Source organism: Musca autumnalis, unplaced genomic scaffold (genome assembly GCF_047663935.1).
Source record: "Musca autumnalis isolate F117 unplaced genomic scaffold, ASM4766393v1 scaffold_1, whole genome shotgun sequence".
NCBI lineage: Eukaryota > Metazoa > Arthropoda > Insecta > Diptera > Muscidae > Musca > Musca autumnalis.
Window position 1 is genome coordinate 62,828,754 of NW_027411644.1, and position 18,584 is coordinate 62,847,337.

At 34.5% G+C, this 18,584-nt stretch overlaps 1 protein-coding gene across 6 annotated transcripts in view; it reads right to left on the reverse strand.

Annotated features, from left to right (window-relative positions):
• Nucleotides 1-1,740: 1,740 nt before the first annotated feature.
• Nucleotides 1,741-18,584, reverse strand: part of pasha (microprocessor complex subunit partner of drosha) — a 28,781-nt gene continuing 11,937 nt past the window's right edge. For all 6 annotated transcript variants that reach the window (XM_073978611.1, XM_073978619.1, XM_073978655.1 and 3 more), the window contains exons 5-7: nt 2,631-3,611; nt 2,311-2,571; nt 1,741-2,255 (exon numbers count right to left, since the gene is read on the reverse strand). In XM_073978611.1, coding sequence (XP_073834712.1) covers nt 1,968-2,255; nt 2,311-2,571; nt 2,631-3,611 — 1,530 coding nt within the window. In that variant the 3' untranslated portion in view covers nt 1,741-1,967. The remainder of the gene's footprint in view (nt 2,256-2,310; nt 2,572-2,630; nt 3,612-18,584) is intronic.

An 18,584-nucleotide genomic window follows, 5' to 3' on the forward strand; every position in this document is an offset into this window, starting at 1 on the left:
TAGAAGCACCCTTTCATTCAGAAAGGGTCTATAGAAGCACCCTTTCATTCAGAAAGGGTCTATACAAGCACCCTTTCTTTCAGAAAGGGTCTATAGAAACATCCTTTCCTTCAGAAAGGGTCTATAGAAGCACCCTTTCATTCAGAAAGGGTCTATACAAGCACCCTTTCATTCAGAAAGGGTCTATAGAAGCACCCTTTCTTTCAGAAAGGGTCTATAGAAGCATCCTTTCCTTCAGAAAGGGTCTATAGAAGCACCCTTTCATTCAGAAAGGGTCTATAGAAGCACCCTTTCATTCAGAAAGGGTCTATAGAAGCACCCTTTCTTTCAGAAAGGGTCTATAGAAGCATCCTTTCCTTCAGAAAGGGTCTATAGAAGCACCCTTTCATTCAGAAAGGGTCTATAGAAGCACCCTTTCATTCAGAAAGGGTCTATAGAAGCACCCTTTCATTCAGAAAGGGTCTATAGAAGCACCCTTTCATTCAGAAAGGGTCTATAGAAGCACCCTTTCTTTCAGAAAGGGTCTATAGAAGCACCCTTTCCTTCAGAAAGGGTCTATAGAAGCACCCTTTCTTTCAGAAAGGGTCTACAGAAGCATCCTTTCCTTCAGAAAGGGTCTATAGAAGCACCCTTTCATTCAGAAAGGGTCTATAGAAGCACCCTTTCATTCAGAAAGGGTCTATAGACGCACCCTTTCATTCAGAAAGGGACTATAGAAGCACTCTTTCATTCAGAAAGGGTCTATAGAAGCACCCTTTCTTTCAGAAAGAGTCTATAGAAGCACCCTTTCTTTCAGAAATGGTCTATAGAAGCACCCTTTCATTCAGAAAGGGTCTATAGAAGCACCCTTTCATTCAGAAAGGGTCTATAGAAGCACCCTTTCATTCAGAAAGGGTCTATAGAACAGGGACGAGCTTCTTTGCTTAGATCGTATAGTGAGGGCGCCCACTGAGTTGTTTTTGCATTTGCTTCTCTCTCTCACGTATAGTGTAAATGAATGAAAACAAACAAAAACATAATGTGGTTGTTGCTTTTTTCACTCATACGTTCATACATGTCTTCGCTTTGGTTGTATTTCTGTGGTCGTCGCTGCTATAGAAGCACCCTTTCATTCAGAAAGGGTCTATAGAAGAACCCTTTCATTCAGAAATGGTCTATACAAGCACCCTTTCTTTCAGAACGGGTTTATAGAAGCACCCTTTCTTTCAGAACGGGTTTATAGGGTCTATAGAAGCACCCTTTCTTTCAGAACGGGTTTATAGGGTCTTATAGAAGCACCCTTTCTTTCAGAACGGGTTTATAGGTTCTATAGAAGCACCCTTTCTTTTATAAAGGGTCTATAGAAGCACCCTTTCTTTTATAATTTGTTTGTTAACGCAAATCGAAACAACGCAACGCAAAGTCGACTAAAAAGTGACGGCAACGTCTTCAATATAGACGACTGAAAAGTCTTCCATGTAGATGACTGAAAAGTCTCCAATATAGACGACTAAAAAGTCGTCCATATAGACGACAGCAAAGTCGTTTATTTAGGCTCCTGAAAAGTCGTCCATATAAACGACTGAAATGACGTGCATATAGACGACTGAAATGTCGTCCATATACATACGTAGGCTTCTGAAAAGTCGTCCATATAAACTGAAATATCGTCCATATAGAAGACCCAAAGTCGTCCACAAAAACGATCCATATAGCCGACCGTAAGGTTGTCAATTTTTAACGATTGCTTTAAAAATGATGTTTCGGTTTCAAAAATAATTCTCAAAATATTTGTTGTTGTTTATTCGACTACAATATCAAATTTTATAACTAAAAAAAAAAAGAAAACATAATTAAATAAGTTCAAAAGCATAGCTAAGTACATGGTACATGGGCGATATTTATCGCCTTTTTTAACGTCATAAACAAATGTCATTATTTCGGTTTTGTTTCTTCTCCTCTTTCCTCTTTGTTGCTCAGGCTGCTAACTAAAGTTCAACATTATTTAGATTTGACCCCGATGAGGATGGTAAATCAACATCACTGGGTGGTATAAAGAGACCCTTACTTTGTACCGATTTATTCTTTTCGGATAACTTGAGCATTTCTGTACGCAGCTTATCGAGAATGGCATAATTTGGTTGATTAATGGCAGCCTTACTTTGCAGAACTGTGATTTCCTGTTCCTCTTGTTTCTTTTCTTTGAATGTTTTAATGGAGTTATTGCCATAGAGGCGTAACAGAGAGCCCCAGGTTTTAATGTGGGGATGGAGAATCTAAAATGCACAAACATTAGCATGAGATTCGTTAGGGAAATTCCTTTTGACTCACCTGTAAGATGGCCTGCGAAGCAAGTTGTTTACCCTCGCGCTTATTTTTACACAATACTTTGGCGGTGTGTTTACCCACAGTCATGGTGAACTCATTCTTTTTACTATGGGTCCGATTGATTTCATAATTGATTTGTACATCTTCACCCAGACCATAGTTACGCTGCAAACAAGTCAGCAGTATGGCATGTGGTGTGGGTTCTGTGGTCTTGTTGCAAAACTCCGTTACACGGGGATCTTCTATTCGTATGTCATCGAACACCTAAAGACCAAAACAACTAAAATCTTTCCAAACAAAGTCTCTCCAAATTCCCTACTTACCGATAAATCCTTTTGATTACTCCTAGCCACGGCGCTTTTGTCCTGTTTAACACCCGTTATTTTATCTTTCATTTCAGGTATTAGTATCTCTAGAGTCTCTCTGGCCGCCTCCGATTTGGCTTGCCTCTTACTTGTACCATATCCCGTACCATATTTCAAATCATTTATTGACACTGTGGCAGCATAGGGTGTGGCAGCATTTTCCAATTCCTTAAACTCATATGTCGGCTGCTTCTTCAGGGCATGTTGGACATATTCATGCAGGATACACACATAACTTTTGCCACTTGGATTCATAATCCATTCACGACGTGCACGAGGATTTGATTTACCATCACCTGGCACTAATACTGGGAACTTAATGAGTTTTGTACCATCGGGCAGTGTTGGTCTTTGTATATTTTTGAGATTTTTACGATTTTTGGTAAATTTACGTCGCGCATTCCACGACTTGAAGCGCAGGACACGTATTACACGAAATTTGAACAGCTTTTGGCAATATTCATTGAACTGTTCGGGTGTGAGAGATTCTTTTTGGATATTTTCATTGACGGTAACTATTTTGGCAGCTGGTACTAAGCTACGCAGTTTTTCTTTTTCTACATCTGAGGATTTTTGGGGAGAATTGCTGTCGGTGTTATTGGTAGAGTTGTCTCCACCAGCCACTGTGGTAGCTTCATCAGTCATTTCTACATCATTGGCATTTTCTTGGTTACCATTTTGTTCACTGCCATTAGTAGTGGCGTTTGTCGTGCTTGTGGTTGACGTTGTAACACTATTTTCCTCTGTACTCGAAGTGGCTGAAAACCCAAATGGACATTTCGATTGTGTGATTGTGGATGAGGACACAGTTGCTTCGTTGCCATTTTCTTCAGTTGCTTTGGCAGATTCTTCAGATTTTCTTATTTCAGCTTCAGCTTCTTCCGCCAAAGCTCGTCGATAATTTAGACAAGGTATGGAACCAACGGGTATTGCATGTTTCTGCAAGGCAGAGAAAGAAAATGGATGTTCTATTAAAAACTATTTGGTCAGTAGTGCTATTCTCTAACTCATTCTTTGAGCTACCGACAAAAATCGATAAAATTAAAATGCTTATTATGTCGGTAAACAACAATATTTTTCGGTAAGTTAGCGACCTAAAAATAGTAGTCGTAAAGTTCTACCGATAGCAAGAGTGATTTCAACTTTTATTTTAACTTTTCATTTAAAATTTTGTTTTTTAATGTAACCGATTTTTTGGAGAAGGTATTCTATCTACAAAAAACCATTAAAAGGTACATATTAATAGGGCGTTTTCAGTCTAAAAAACCTGTATAGAACGACTTCTATCCACAAAAAGACAGTGGAACAGGCATTCTACCCAGCAAAAAAAAGTCCTCCCAAAAGCATGGGTTTTGTAGGGGGTTTTTGACAGCCGTAACTACTCCCAAACCCCCTTTCTTCCCCATTATTTTTACAAGGGCATGTCGCACTCATTTTCTAGTTATTTTATGACCACTGGAATAACTAGTTATTCTGTGGCCACTAGAAGTTGAAAAGTAAGGTGAAAAAAATTCTATTTTTAGAACAGTTGATGTAGAGAATTTGTTTTTAATTTCATCACACTTCTTTCTTTTATTTTACTTTATTTTATTTCGCTGTCCGCCCGAATTGAACCCACGAACCCTCTGATTTCTAGACAAAGACTCTACACACTGTGCCACGCACACGAATATTAGGGGTTGCTTAAGAACTTAAATGTGCAGTGCATATGTGCACCACGAATTGTTATTTTTTAATTAAAAAAACTCGCGTTCCGACGGTGAGCGTTGAACACACAACCCTAGGATTTATAGTCGGACACACACACACTGTGTCACCGTCCTCATTACTTAGTGAGGAGTAAAGTAAGTAGATTTGCCTTGTAAAATTTTTAAGAAGTAACCCATTACTTTTCAAATTACTTGTAATGCGAAAAGAAGCTTGTTTACATTACTTTGTAATGGGTTACGTAATGACTAACAGATCCGAATTTTTTGCTGGGTACCTATAAACACCTACAAAGTTTTCTGTCTATTAAAGACTTCTATAGATATCCTTCAAGCCACAAAAAAAGAGTGAAAAAGGTATTCTAGCTAAAGGGAAGCATTTCCAGGTGCTTTTAATGACTTCGCCTTTCAGGAAAGCATTTCAAAATTGTACCGTACGCGTCCACAGGTATAATAGATATAATGAATAGCTGTGAATCAAATAAGCAGTCGCGGACAGCTCAGTTGGATCAGGGAGGGTAGAGAGTCCCCAAATCGATGAGACGAGTATTTGTCTCAACTAAAATTTATAACATAAAAACTAAAACTGTGGGTCCTGATGTTGCTATCAGACCAACGAATGTACATATACCCCACAGAGATACCTTGACCATGGAGAGATCTCAACCTTTAGACGGTATAGATATTTATAACGGTGGCTCAAACATGGAAACAGGAACAGGGGACTACACTGCCGAAAACCTCAGCCTACAGATGTAAGCGATGGCAAATGTGACGATGATATTGTCAATATCGTACCCGAAGCTATGCTAGTTAGCCCTGTTGTAATAAATAATCAGGTATGTGATGAATTTCGAATCGATTTGCAATGAAAACGATTTGCCCAAAACGAGTGAATTATTTTTAGATGTGATGGGAACGGCATCGAATTTCAATTCCACGTTGTTTCTATTTCATTAAATGCACACAAACAAAAAACAGACTATTGATCCCTAATCTGCAGTTGAAAGAAAAAAAAAATAGAAATAAAAAAACACTTTTTTAATCTTGGCGATGGCAAAAACCGAAAAAATTTTAATAAGAAATAAAATATATTTGTGTTCTTATTTAAATTGGCCTATATGGAAGTTTAGTGTCGAAATTCTTTATAAATAGTGAAAACAACATATTAAGCGTATGTTCACCAATTTGGAGAAAACAAACAAGTTAAAAGTAGATTTTTTTTTTGATATGTGCTTTTTTTTAAAGAAATAACAAATATTTTCGTAATAAAATATACTAAAAATAAGGAAAATAAATGTAAATTTATCTATTCTATATCCGTGTTTAACTTTCAAGCTTTTTTCTAAAAAATCTTAAAATTCATTACATCGTTTATAAATCGACCACAAAAATATGATCGATTTCAAAACGAGGAAAATAAGCGATTATCAGATTGCATCACACGTTGTTTTGATCAAGTTTTCCATAGAACATAATGGAATATGAAACCGATATCGAAAACAATTCGAAATCGGAAAAAGTACATGCATCACACCTACAGTCGTTTTTTGACTCGTTTTGCGATCGAAATCGATTTCCATCACATTCCTGAATGTTGCGTTTTTTAATTCCACGAAATCGCTAGGCTTCTCCACCCTAACGACAATCGGTATATGGTCCCAAGCGAAGATATGGCAAAAGCATCAGGTTAGCTACTGCAATTAGCCGTGATTCTAATGTGAAAGTCGTCGTTGATTGGCGAAAATTCCGATGCGTCTGTCTGCTTCGCTATTATGTTTGTTTGTTTGTTTAGGTGTGTACGATAACTTTCCCAGCAGTAATTACACAGAAAGATCCAGCAACCTCTCTCAAAAGGTATACTCTCTCAAGCAAGAAAAATTGCAGAAAGTTATCGAGCAACATTTTGTTAGAACTTGCAAGAAAGTCATCTGTTTCCGAAAATGTATGAAAATTGTTTTTGTTTCTTTTGATATTTTAAACCAAATGGAACAAAGACACAAATTTTTAAACTACATTTTACTTATTTAAAGCAATAATCCTATCCACAACGCTTTAGAATCTAAAAAATCTGCAATTATGAAATTTTCTTGGTCAAAAATGTTAACATTTAAAGTTGTTTACATTGAACAGCTGATTAAAAGTCAGTCATATGATTGTACCATGTTTTTGCAAGAAAAATTTTCCCAACAAAAATTTGAAAGTTCTCAGTCACAGAACTGTCAAAAAATCTCTCTCAACTCGGTCTCTTTTGCTGGATAATTTTGTTATCGAACAGCATAGAGCAAAAATTTGTACGAATTTGTACAAATTTTTGGGTTATCGTACAGATCTATTGTAAATGTTTTATACTGTAAACAAAATACTTTGTTATTTGAATTAATTTTATGTCATAGCATGCCATTAATTAATAGTTTTTGTATACATAGAAAATAAATCCAAAGAAAATAAATTTTTTTTAACTGGTTATGGGTCCAGTTTGAGAAAAAATTAAAGGATTGTTTTTCAAGAAGATATTTATGTGAAGTTCTGTGAATAATAAAAAGAATATTTATTGCGACGCCGTAGAAAATAAAATATCAAGAGGAATTAATTGTGAGAGACACCTGGAAGAACCAATAATTTACACTGCCTGGAAATTGACCTGGAAACAAAAATGGAAGATTTCAAGATTGAAAAATTACATGGAGCTGAGAATTGGTCTTCTTGGAAGTTCCAGATATGTATTATTTTGAAGTCAATGGATCTCTTCAAGGTTGTAGATGGTTCATACAGCAGACCGACTGGGGCAGCTGCGGCTGCAGACGGCAATAAAAGTTTGGATAACTGGGAACGGACTGTCATCAAGGCGCAGAGGATTATTATATTGACAATTCCATATTGAAATATGTTATGTGCTGTAAGGAATCTAAGGAGCTAAAGCTAAAGAAGCTAAATGCGATTCACGAGAGTCAGTCAGAAGTAAAGGCCTGGGTACATAAGCTGTCTCGCCTGCTTGCCTGCTTTGCAAATTTGTTCGGGATGGTCGCAATTTTTATGAGCCAGCCACCTGGGTTCGCAAAGGAGAACCATAAAGTTGGTATGCTGAAACGCAGTTCAAACCTAAGATGCATCGCAAATAGTGAAAGAAATTACGATTTGGAACTATGAAAATCAAGAACAGATGCAGACAAATTATTTAAAAAATCGCGAAGATCCTTCCTGGCCGCTTCTAAAAAATAATCGGGTCTTCAATATTAATCTCGGAACCAATGTCTTGGATGAAGTGACCACAAGGTTCCAACATCCAGAGATACTGATGGTTATGTAGCAAGAAACAAATAGAAAATATTTGAAAAATATAGAGAAACAATAATCCCTTGCCATGACCTCTGAAGTTATATAATTGGATTTTAAAACTGGTGCGGTTTAATGGCGAAGGTATTTAAATATATTTTCATCGGATGATCCTCACATGTTGCGGGAAAATATCAATAAAGAGCAATCTATTTTGTCTTATTTATTTCAAAAATAAAATGTTTTTTCTTGCCATAATACCGTCAATATCTTTGGATTTTGGAACCTTGTTTGGAACCGATAAGTTCCTAGATCGATATTGAAGGTCCATTTATTTTTTGGAAGCGGTCCGAATCGATCTTCTCCATTTTGTTATACCCTCCACCATAGGGGTATATTAAGTTTGTCACTACGTTTGTAACTACTCGAAATAATCATTTTAGACCCCACAAACTATATATATTCTTGATCAGCGTGCAATTCTACATCGATATAGCCATGTCCGTCCGTCTGTGGAAATCACTCTAGCGTCCGAACGGATTGACGTAGGTGGATGAAATTTTGGGAAAATCTATTATTTGTACGTAGGACTTTTGGTATTGAAAGCGGGCTATATAGGTCCACGCTTTCGTATAGCCCCCATACAAAATGACGAGTGACGCGTCGTCGTTTTAAGGAATTTTTAAGATATTTGTCGTATTTTACCACCGAATTGGTTGTAATTTGGTATTTTGTGTCTCCAGAGGCCACAAACCATTCCTACCAAAGTTGGTTTATATAGGTCCACGTTTTGGTATAGCCCCCATATAACGCCCCATATAAAGTACGCGTCATTTTAATATACTTTGAATGTATTAGTCCCATTTGACAACAGAATCAGTTGCAACTTTGTATTTTGTGTTTCCAGAGGCTAAGAAACATTTCTACCATAAAATGTTTATATAGGTCCACGTTTTGATATAGCCCCCATAGGACGATATCTCCCGATTTTCGGCATTTTGAAGGTTTTGGCCTCATTATCACACCGAGATGGCTGAAATTTGGTATTTAGTCTTCGTTGGGGGTATAAAACAACCACCAAAGGTTACCATAAAAGGCTCAAAGTGTACTAAAAAAATAATTTTCTTAAAAAAATATTTAAAAGGCAAAATACTTTCTATACAGGTTTCTACAAATATAAAATTTTTATAAGAAGATCCACATATATACAGTGAGTCAAATAAGTATTTTGCCTCTTTAAATAATTGAAAAATGTTTAATAAATTCGTTAAAAACCATCAAATCAGGGAACAAACAGTGGAGTATTTGTATGCAGTATATTTGTAGGTAGTTTAAGATCCAATATCTGCAAGAACCGCTCCAAAATGCTTGCTGGTATTCTAGATATTGACAAAAATCTATAATAACATTACGTCAAATAAAAAATAAATTTATATAATAAATTTACGTCAAAAAAGTATTTATTGAAACGTTTTGTAAAGTAAAGGCCTCGACACATTAGTCTAAAAAAGACTAAAGACCAAGTTCGACCTAATAAAAAGATTTCAGAATCACATTTGAATTAGGTCGAACTTGGTCTTTAGTCATTTACCAGATATGACTTAAGCAAGAATGCCATGCTTCTTATGTGTCGAGGCCTTTAGCCTTAAGGCCAATAAATTTTACTCTTATGAATATTGTAAAACTTATTGGCCTTAAACTGGCGTTTACACCAGACAGTTTATCTTCAAATACAACCCTGATTTACTAACACATACATACATTTGTCGGCTGTCTTCCAGCTGTCCATCATTTTTTCACAGACAGTCGGGTTAACAAATTTTTGAAATTTTTGTGAAAAAGAAGTGAGAAGATAATTCAAATGTGCTAAAAGCAAAAGAATATGCACAAAAACAAAATATGTGAACTAAGAACGAAAAGGAATTGATGATTTTCATTCATAATTTTACAACTGTTTTTGCAGTTGTCTGGACGCGGACAACACACAGCCAAGTTTTCGGATTTTGACAATCAATACATGAACCCAACTGTCCTGTCATGTGTAAACGCAGGGTAAGGCTTACTTTACAAAATGTTTCAATAATGCCTTGTTCATACTAAAGCTAATTCGCTCTCTATTTGTTGCTCGATCCCAAATTACGATATAATTACTTCATTTCCCATACAAAATTTGGAGAACGAACAAAGATTTTTGTACATTGTTCAATTTAAATTACCCTCAGAATGACGATAAAATATGTCCCATTCTAGCAAATGAGATAATTTATCGAAATAAATTAATTATGACAGAAAAAATACAAAATTTAAAAATTTATTAAAAAACCAAAAATTTTTCGAAAAACTGCAAAATATGAATGAAAAGTAAACAGTTTAACGACCAGTATACATTCAAATCACAGCAAATTTTGTCTTCTCCTTCACTGCAGTTGCATTTCTTGTCCGTCGTTTCAAATTCGCGTACAAATTTAGAAACAAAAATCAAATGCCTGCGGGAAAGTCTGTATACCAAAAAGTTATTTTGACAGGTCTCTCTCTCGTTAATTTTTAAAATAGAAAAATTTTAAAATATACTGAAAACACCAAAATTGTGAGAAAAAATAGGAAACATGAATGAAAATAATATAATTTATTATTAAATAGATATCTGAAAGAAGGACAAATATGTTTTCAGTTCATATCAATTAGCTTTATTAGTCTTTTGGATGAAACTTTCTTTAAAATCAGTAAACAAAAACTATGAAAATATGAATCATGTTGCTATGAATTTTGTACCATGTCGTATGAACGGGTTAATTCGTGTATGTAATTATGAGAACGAACGACGTGATTCAAATGCTGGTATGAACATGGCATAAATAAATACTTTTTTGACGTAAATTTATTTGTGTTGTTATAGATTTTTGTCAATATCTAGAATACCAGCAAGCATTTTGGAGCGGTTCTTGCAGATATTGGATCTTAAACTACCTACAAATATACTGCATACAAATACTCCACTGTTTGTTCCCTAATTTGATGGTTTTTAACGAATTTATTAAACATTTTTTCAATTATTTAAAGAGGCAAAATACTTAGTTGACTCACTGTATATATGTGGATCTTATAAATGTTTTATATTTGTAGAAACCTGTATAGAAAGTGGTCTTCAATCTTGTATAGAATAACGTCCGCCTACAAATAGCCTATATAACAAACCTTATATTTATAGATGACCTGTAAAGGTCTTCTGTTTGAAGTATACCTTATAGAAGGATTTCGATGTGAATCCCTTTCTATAGAAGGTCTTTTATCTGTTTACAAACGACTTTCCGTTATGGGTACTCTACACGATATATTATTTTACATATGTGTTGTCACTTTGCATATACATTTTGTACATAAAAAGTGGCAACCCATATGTAAAAAACATATCGTGTAAAGTACCCACTATATATCTACAAAAGAAACTGTAAAGGTCATCTATCTACAGAAGACTTATATGGAGGTGTTTCAGTCTACGAAATACATGCATAGAAGGTCTTCTATGGTAAAAAAAAACCTGCAGAATGTCTTCTATCTATAAAAGTCTTAAATAGGAAGTTCTTTCTATGAAAAATATATGTCGAATTATTTTATCGAAACCTGTTTAGGACACTGTATAGAAGAACTCTTATACACAAAAATTATATGCCCATAAAAGACCGGCATAGGAGGTATTATATCTGTGAAGAAGGACTTCTATGTATAGTAGACCTATATGGGTAAAATGAATGTATTCAATCCGTAGAGAACTTTGAACAAAATGTATTCTATCTATAATATGGCCCTGTACTCTCCTACATCTTTGTCGGTGTTTATGCTATTCATTTTTATTATGATCTTTTGATGCCTGCTACTACTAACAGTTTTATTTAACAAGACATTAATTCAACGCCATTGGGCCAATTAGATGAATTAAATAATAACAATTCGTTGTATGTTATCACTACTCAAAATAATAATTTGAAAATTATATAATTAAAATTCATAATAATACACATAAGGAATATAACTTAAAAATTTTCCATATAGAATGCGAGATCTGGGGTAAAAATGACAAAACTTTTGACGATCAGAAAAAATAAAAACTCATCAAAAGTAGGAGATAAATTAATTTAAGTTCCATATCAAACTGCTAACTCAAAGTGAAATATGATAGTTGCGATCTGGGAACGAGTGCACGGAGCAGTGTAATCACCACATTTACAAAATAATAGGAGTGTCCACCCCAAAATGGAATTGGTCCAAAATACATGTCTAAACTTCTCCATTTTGGCCTATTTTGTATTCGTTTAACATTGTTGACATCCCAACTCTTAATTCATTAACAGAAATAAGACAATTTGTTTTATATTATGTACTGTTTACACCAATATTATAAATCGTCTTAATTTTTTTTTTTTGTTCAAAAAATAGGAATTTGAAAGAAAAAGGACAATAAAACTATTTTTATTTTACGACCGAAACTGTAAATATTTTAGTTCATAGTAGTAAACCCAATTAATTTGAAGTTTGTTGGAAACAAAACTCCTTTGATGGTAGACCAAACAAAAATGCTATTGTCCATGTGGCGATTTTCCCATAAATTGAGCAATTATTGGGCAATTCAATGGATTTTAAAGACAACATCTGTTGTGAATAGAGCTGTTTAACACTCTGTTTCCTGGAACGATATACAATGATTGGTATAACATAAATTTGTATATTTTGATGCTTCTGCCCATGTTAAGCTAATTTCTATTCGCCTTTTATGTAAGGATCAGCCTAAAAAGAGTATCTATTAGGTATTCATTCATCGACCAAAGAATGTTTTGAGGCCCTCAGCATTTTTTCTGCCCGCAGAACAATTAGTTTCTTCATATTTGAAAAATTGGATGATTAAAGATATGACACATTTTTCTACGTGCTTTGTAAGAAAGCTAACTTTAAAGAAATAGGCTGACTTCATAAATGCAGTTTTTACATTGCAGATATTGACAAAAGCTATGATGTAATGAAGAATTTTATCTAGCTTTAACGAGTTTTTATCTCTGCGTGAAAACTGATTATCGTTTGCATACCACATCTCTTAATGATCATTTCATAATTTAACTCATAAAATTTGAGCAGCTATGACGTAATGAAGAATTTTCTAAAAAAAAATGAAAGAATGTAAATGTAACCAAAAATAATTAGATCTTCAATTTCTAGATTTAAGATGAATTATATATATGAAATTGTTTTTAGAGTAGCTATGATATTTAGGTGGATTCTTTGTAATTATATAAATTGGCCTCAAAATTGTCTACAAATGCAAAGCAAACAAATAAAAAATAAAATAAATAAAAAAACGTAAAAAGACGAATCAAATATGATTGGCAACACTGACGTTGTCAAAAAAGAGACATGTCATTTTGCTGCATTTATGAACGCACACATTGCTTTACTATGTCTACTTTTTGTAAAATTCGGTTTTAACAATGAATGAAATATTTGGGTTATTATTGAATAGCACTTTCGAATTGATGGCCAATAATCTTGATTCAAATCGAACATTTATAAACAATTATATTTTAAAAAAGGAGGCGTCGCCGTAAATTAGCATGTTTACGAAACACTTTATTTATTCGTCTTTGCTAAATAGAATTGTTGGGTCAATTTGCTTAATTTTCCTCATTATCTGTTCCCAAAGTGTTACCTTTTTTCTTCTTTCTCATGTCTCGAACGAACTTCCAACACTAACTTTATTCTTTCATGACTCCGTCTTTTATTACTAGATTATATCGTCACCATAAATGCCGGAAGACGTAACCCACAAAAATAAAACTTTACAGGAGAAGCAAAAAACGTTATAAAATGAAAACGGTGTTATAAAATATCGAAAAATTTTAGTATCGTGTTTTAAGACAGAGAAGAAATATATTTTTTGAAAAAAATTAAATTTTTTTCCAGAATGTTAGAAGCTGTGTGGGTTACGTCTTTTGGTATTGTATTTTTCTGAAATACTAAAAGACGTAACCTACAATTTATTGAGTATACATTTGAAGAAACTAGTATAAATGAAAAATTATAAACAAATTAGGACTGGTTTATTGGCCTACGCAGTTAAGCGAACTTTAAACTAGCCATCTGACGGTGTTGGGTTCAATTCCCAGTCTTGACGTTGATATTTCAATGGACCACAATTAGGTGAACTGTTTATTGCAATTACTATAATTACTTATAATTTCAATTGTATTAGACGATATTAAATCTGGAATATTATATTTATGGTTGTATTTAAGTCAATTTATGGACAAAATATAGTTCATATAAATTAAGTGATCTGTAACAGTTTAAATTTAACTTTTAATTGTCGTAAGGAATGTTGTCATAAAAGTAATGACAATCACTTGGAATTAAGCGTTTTAAGTCTTGCAGGTGTTGAAATTTCTTTTTTGAAACTTTTAGCCTTTGTGTGTACATCTGAGGAGGATCCACTGCCTCAAAATTTCTGGAACTTCTCTATGGTAGAATCTGGTACTCGTCTTTGATATCAGTTTTAAAAAAGATTATACTGCTAGGATCAAAAGCCAATGCTCGCAGTGACTGTAGGATTTCCTGTCTTTTTGTATAATCCAAACCAATACAGAAAATTTGCGTTTTTGTCTTGACCTATTCGATTATTACACTCAGCTGATCTCTATTAAACCATGGGTTGGTTGACCATACCATCTTTTGCAAACTTACAGCCTAATCGTATCCGTCTTTAAAGAATACATACATCTTTGTACTAGAACGACGTGAATTTTGACCACATACACGTTTTCGTATCAACGTCTCAAATTTTGAACATTTCCGTTCGTTCTTTCTCTTGGAAAAATTAACAATATCGGGACGAGCATTGCCTTCCGAATAACCACTTCCTTTTGTCCGGTTAATATATTGTTTTCCATATGTGCGTTTTAGATGTTTATTTAAATCAGGGCATAGGTATTCTGTCATCATCTTCAATTATGGATTTTTTCTGTAAGAGCAGTAAAAACAGTCTAAAAATTAACTAAAAGAATGGTCTTTGTGATTTTTGAAAAAAGCTAACATTCTTGAGATATGGTAACCTAAGAGTCAAATTACACATATGGAGAAATAAGCCGAGTAAAAGACAAAACTGTTAAAGTAACTACACCATGTGATAGGTATTTCTATAAGCTTTCATACCTTACCCATTTTATAGTAATCGGTTCAGTAGAACTGGGTCTAACCCGGTTTTGAACCGGGACTTTCGGGTCAAATAACCGGTTAACCGAATCCGCCCCCTTGGAAATTATACATTAACTCAATAAGCCCTCCCTCTGGCATTATAATTGCTGCAAATATCAAAGAATACATTGTTTGTACTGCTGTTTAGTTTTGAAATAATGTGGGTTACGCCTTTTGTGTTCTATGAAAATTACAGTATGCTGTTACGTCTATTGGCATTTCTTGAATAGGATCGTTATTTTTAAACGTAGAAGCTTGAAATTTTGCCAGAGCATGTATTTTAGCTTAATATATCAGATTCCATCAAAAAACGAATTTCCATTTCCATGTCGGTTACGTCTTCCGGCATTTATGGTGACGATATATAAAAATCACATATAAAAATTTTAACAATTTGTTATGTTCTTACGGAGGTGGTCGATTGAATGAAAGACGATGTTTAAACATAACAATCAATTCATTTATTGAATAAAACTTTAAGTTGTTTTATGAGTTGAAATAAAGTATTAATTATGAAGAACAATGAAATATAACGAAATATGTACAGATGAGATGTCTATTAATTGGTGGTTGCAAAGTGACTAACTGACTGTGTACTGACAATGAGTATAGAGAGATAATAACTTAAAACTACTGATGCATGCAACACTGCTATGATGCTGCCAGATTGTTGCATTTTATGTGGTAGTACTAGGGTTACCCTAATATCTCCCCTTTTAAGTTTGAACCGGGCTTCTGGATATTACTTCAACTGGCTGTCTTCTCTGTGTGATCCTTCTTGGTTGATAGTTGATGATGGGTGAACTTGGTGGAGTAATGAAATCTTCACTTGACTGTTGTGATGCTGTATAATCCGTAGGAGGCAATTGAATGTTGAAGTCTTGAAGTAATATATCAAGAGGTAATGCGTTGTCTGATGATGGAGGAACCTCATCTGCTAATCTTGTTCGAAGTTGATCTGCATGAGCCTTGATTAACTTTTTGCGACTTCCGACCCATATTGCTGTGTCGTAAGTGACTGTACCTGTTCTGTTGATTATTTCTCCAGGAACCCATTCTGATTTGTTGTGACGGAACTCTTTTGCATATACTAAATCTCCTGGCTTGAACGATTTAGGCTTAGTTCCGTGTTTGGCATTATACTGATTTTCCATTTTCTCGTTTCTTTCCAGAGCTGATGTTGAAGGCTTTCTAAGAGCGTCGAATATGGTTCTCATTTTGCGTCCTATAAATGCTTCTGCAGGTGATGAACCATTTGGTGAATTTACATTTGGCATAGATCTGTATACTTCTTGAAACTTGCAAAGTATTTCCGGTATCGTTCCTTCCCCTTCCATTTTTTTGAGTGATCTTTTGAAAGTGTCAACAAACCTTTCGGCTTGTCCGTTTGAGCTGGGATGAAAACGAACTGTGCGTGTATGTTGAATGGCTCTTTCCTTGCACCATTGCTCAAAATTGTTAGAACAGAACTGTGTTCCATTGTCTGACACGAGCTGCTCCGGGTTTCCGAATTGTGAAACGTATTCGTTCATTAATTTGATTGTAGACGTAGCTGTGATTGACGATGTTTGATAAATTACTGGATACTTTGAGTATGCATCCACTATTAAGGGATAGTAAAATCCTTTAATTGGACCAGCGTAGTCGATGTGAACTCGTTCTAGCGGTCTTGTTGTTAATGGCCATGATGATAAGTCTGTCTTGACTGGATTTTTACATACTAATTGACAATTTTGACATCTTTTGACGTAATCTTCAATATCTTTGTCTATGTTGGGCCAATAGACATAACTCCTTGCGAGCGTTTTGCATTTTTCAATTGCGAAATGTCCACGATGAAGTTGTGTTAAAATTTTCTTCCTGAATTTTTGTGGAATAATTATTCTTGAATTTAAGAGTAGACATCCGTCAACCTGTGATAATTCATCCTTATGTTTGAAATAAGGTGCTACTTGTTGGTCCACTTGATTTTGTTTTTCAGGCCATCCTTTTTCCATGTATGATAAAATTTTCTGAAAAATTTTATCAGATTTTGTTTCTTCTGCAATCATAGCATTTGTTACTGGAAATTTTGATATTGATTCATTTAAATCTTTTTGTATGTCCTGCTCAAAGTTGATTGATGCTATTATGAAATCATCTGAAGGCTTCTCATGAGATTTTATAAGCCTTGAAAGAACATCGGCATGTCCGAAGTCTTGAGTGTTCGTATACTTGATGTCAAAATCATAACCAAGTAGAATTAGCGCCCATCTTTGAAGTCTATTCGCTGTATAAACAGGTATGCCTTTTTTAGACCCAAATATGGCTAATAATGGTTTATGGTCTGTATGAAGTGTGAATTTTCGACCAAGTATCATGCGGTGAAATTTTTGTACTGCAAAAATTAAAGCGAGACCTTCCTTTTCAATTTGACTATAATTTCTCTCTGCAGGAGTCAATGACCTTGAAATATGATGAATTGCTTTCATACTTCCATTTGGAAATGTATGATATATAACAGCACCAATACCATGACTTGATGCGTCTGCTGCTATATGGACTGGTAAATTTGGATCATAGTGTGTAAGCAAGAGATCTGATGAAAGAATACTTTTGAATTTATCTAGTGCTGCCTGGCACTCGGTTGTCCATTTGAAATGAGCTTCCTTCTTTAAAAGGTCATCAAGAGGTTTTCTCAAATTTCTCATATTAGGAACATATTTTCCATAATGATTAATTGAACCTAATAAAGATCTTACCTCGGATATATTTTCAGGCACTTTGAGCTGTTGAACCGCTTTGATTTTTTCTGGATCTGGACGTATTCCTGTTTTATCAATTATTTGTCCCAAATAAATAATTGAGCTTTGAAAGAACGCACATTTTTCAAATTTTAGACGAAATCCGAATTCTTGAATACGTTGCAGTAATGTTTGTAAGGATTGCTTATGCTGTTCAATGTCTGGACTGGCAATCATAATATCATCGATATATGCCTTAACGCCATCTATACCTGTGCATAGTTGATCCATTATTCGTTGAAATGCACCTGGTGCACATTTCACTCCTGGGGGTAATCTGTTGAATTTGAACAATCCCTTGTGGGTGTTGACTGTTAACAACTCCTTACTGTCGTCATCTACTTCTGTTTGTAGGTAGGCGTCTGATAGATCCAAATGAGTAAAAACTGTGCAGTTGTGACATTCTGCAAAAATCTCTTCTGGTGTAGGCAACGGATATTGATTAGGTTCTATGGCATTGTTTAGACCTGTTGAATAGTCTCCGCAAATTCTTACTTTTCCATTGCGTTTACTTACGACTATAGGTGCTGCCCACTTTGATGTGTCCACTGGAGTTATTATACCTAAATTTTCAAGACGTTGCAGTTCGGTTTCTATTTCACTGCGTGCTGCGTATGGAACTGGTCTTTTTGGTATAAAAACTTCTTTTGCATTTGGAAGTACCTTGATGTTTACTTTTGTTTTGGTACATAAACCCATTGAACTGTTGTCAAAAACTTCATTGAATGATGATTTTATTTTTGATATTTCATCGTTGAAATTTATTTGATGACACCATGCTGTAATTGGAATGTTCCATAGATTAAATTTCTCAATCCAATCTATGCCCATTACATTTAGTGATTCCACGTCTGAAATATAGCATTCCACTATTTCACATTTATCTCCTATTGAGACTTCTGTTGAACATT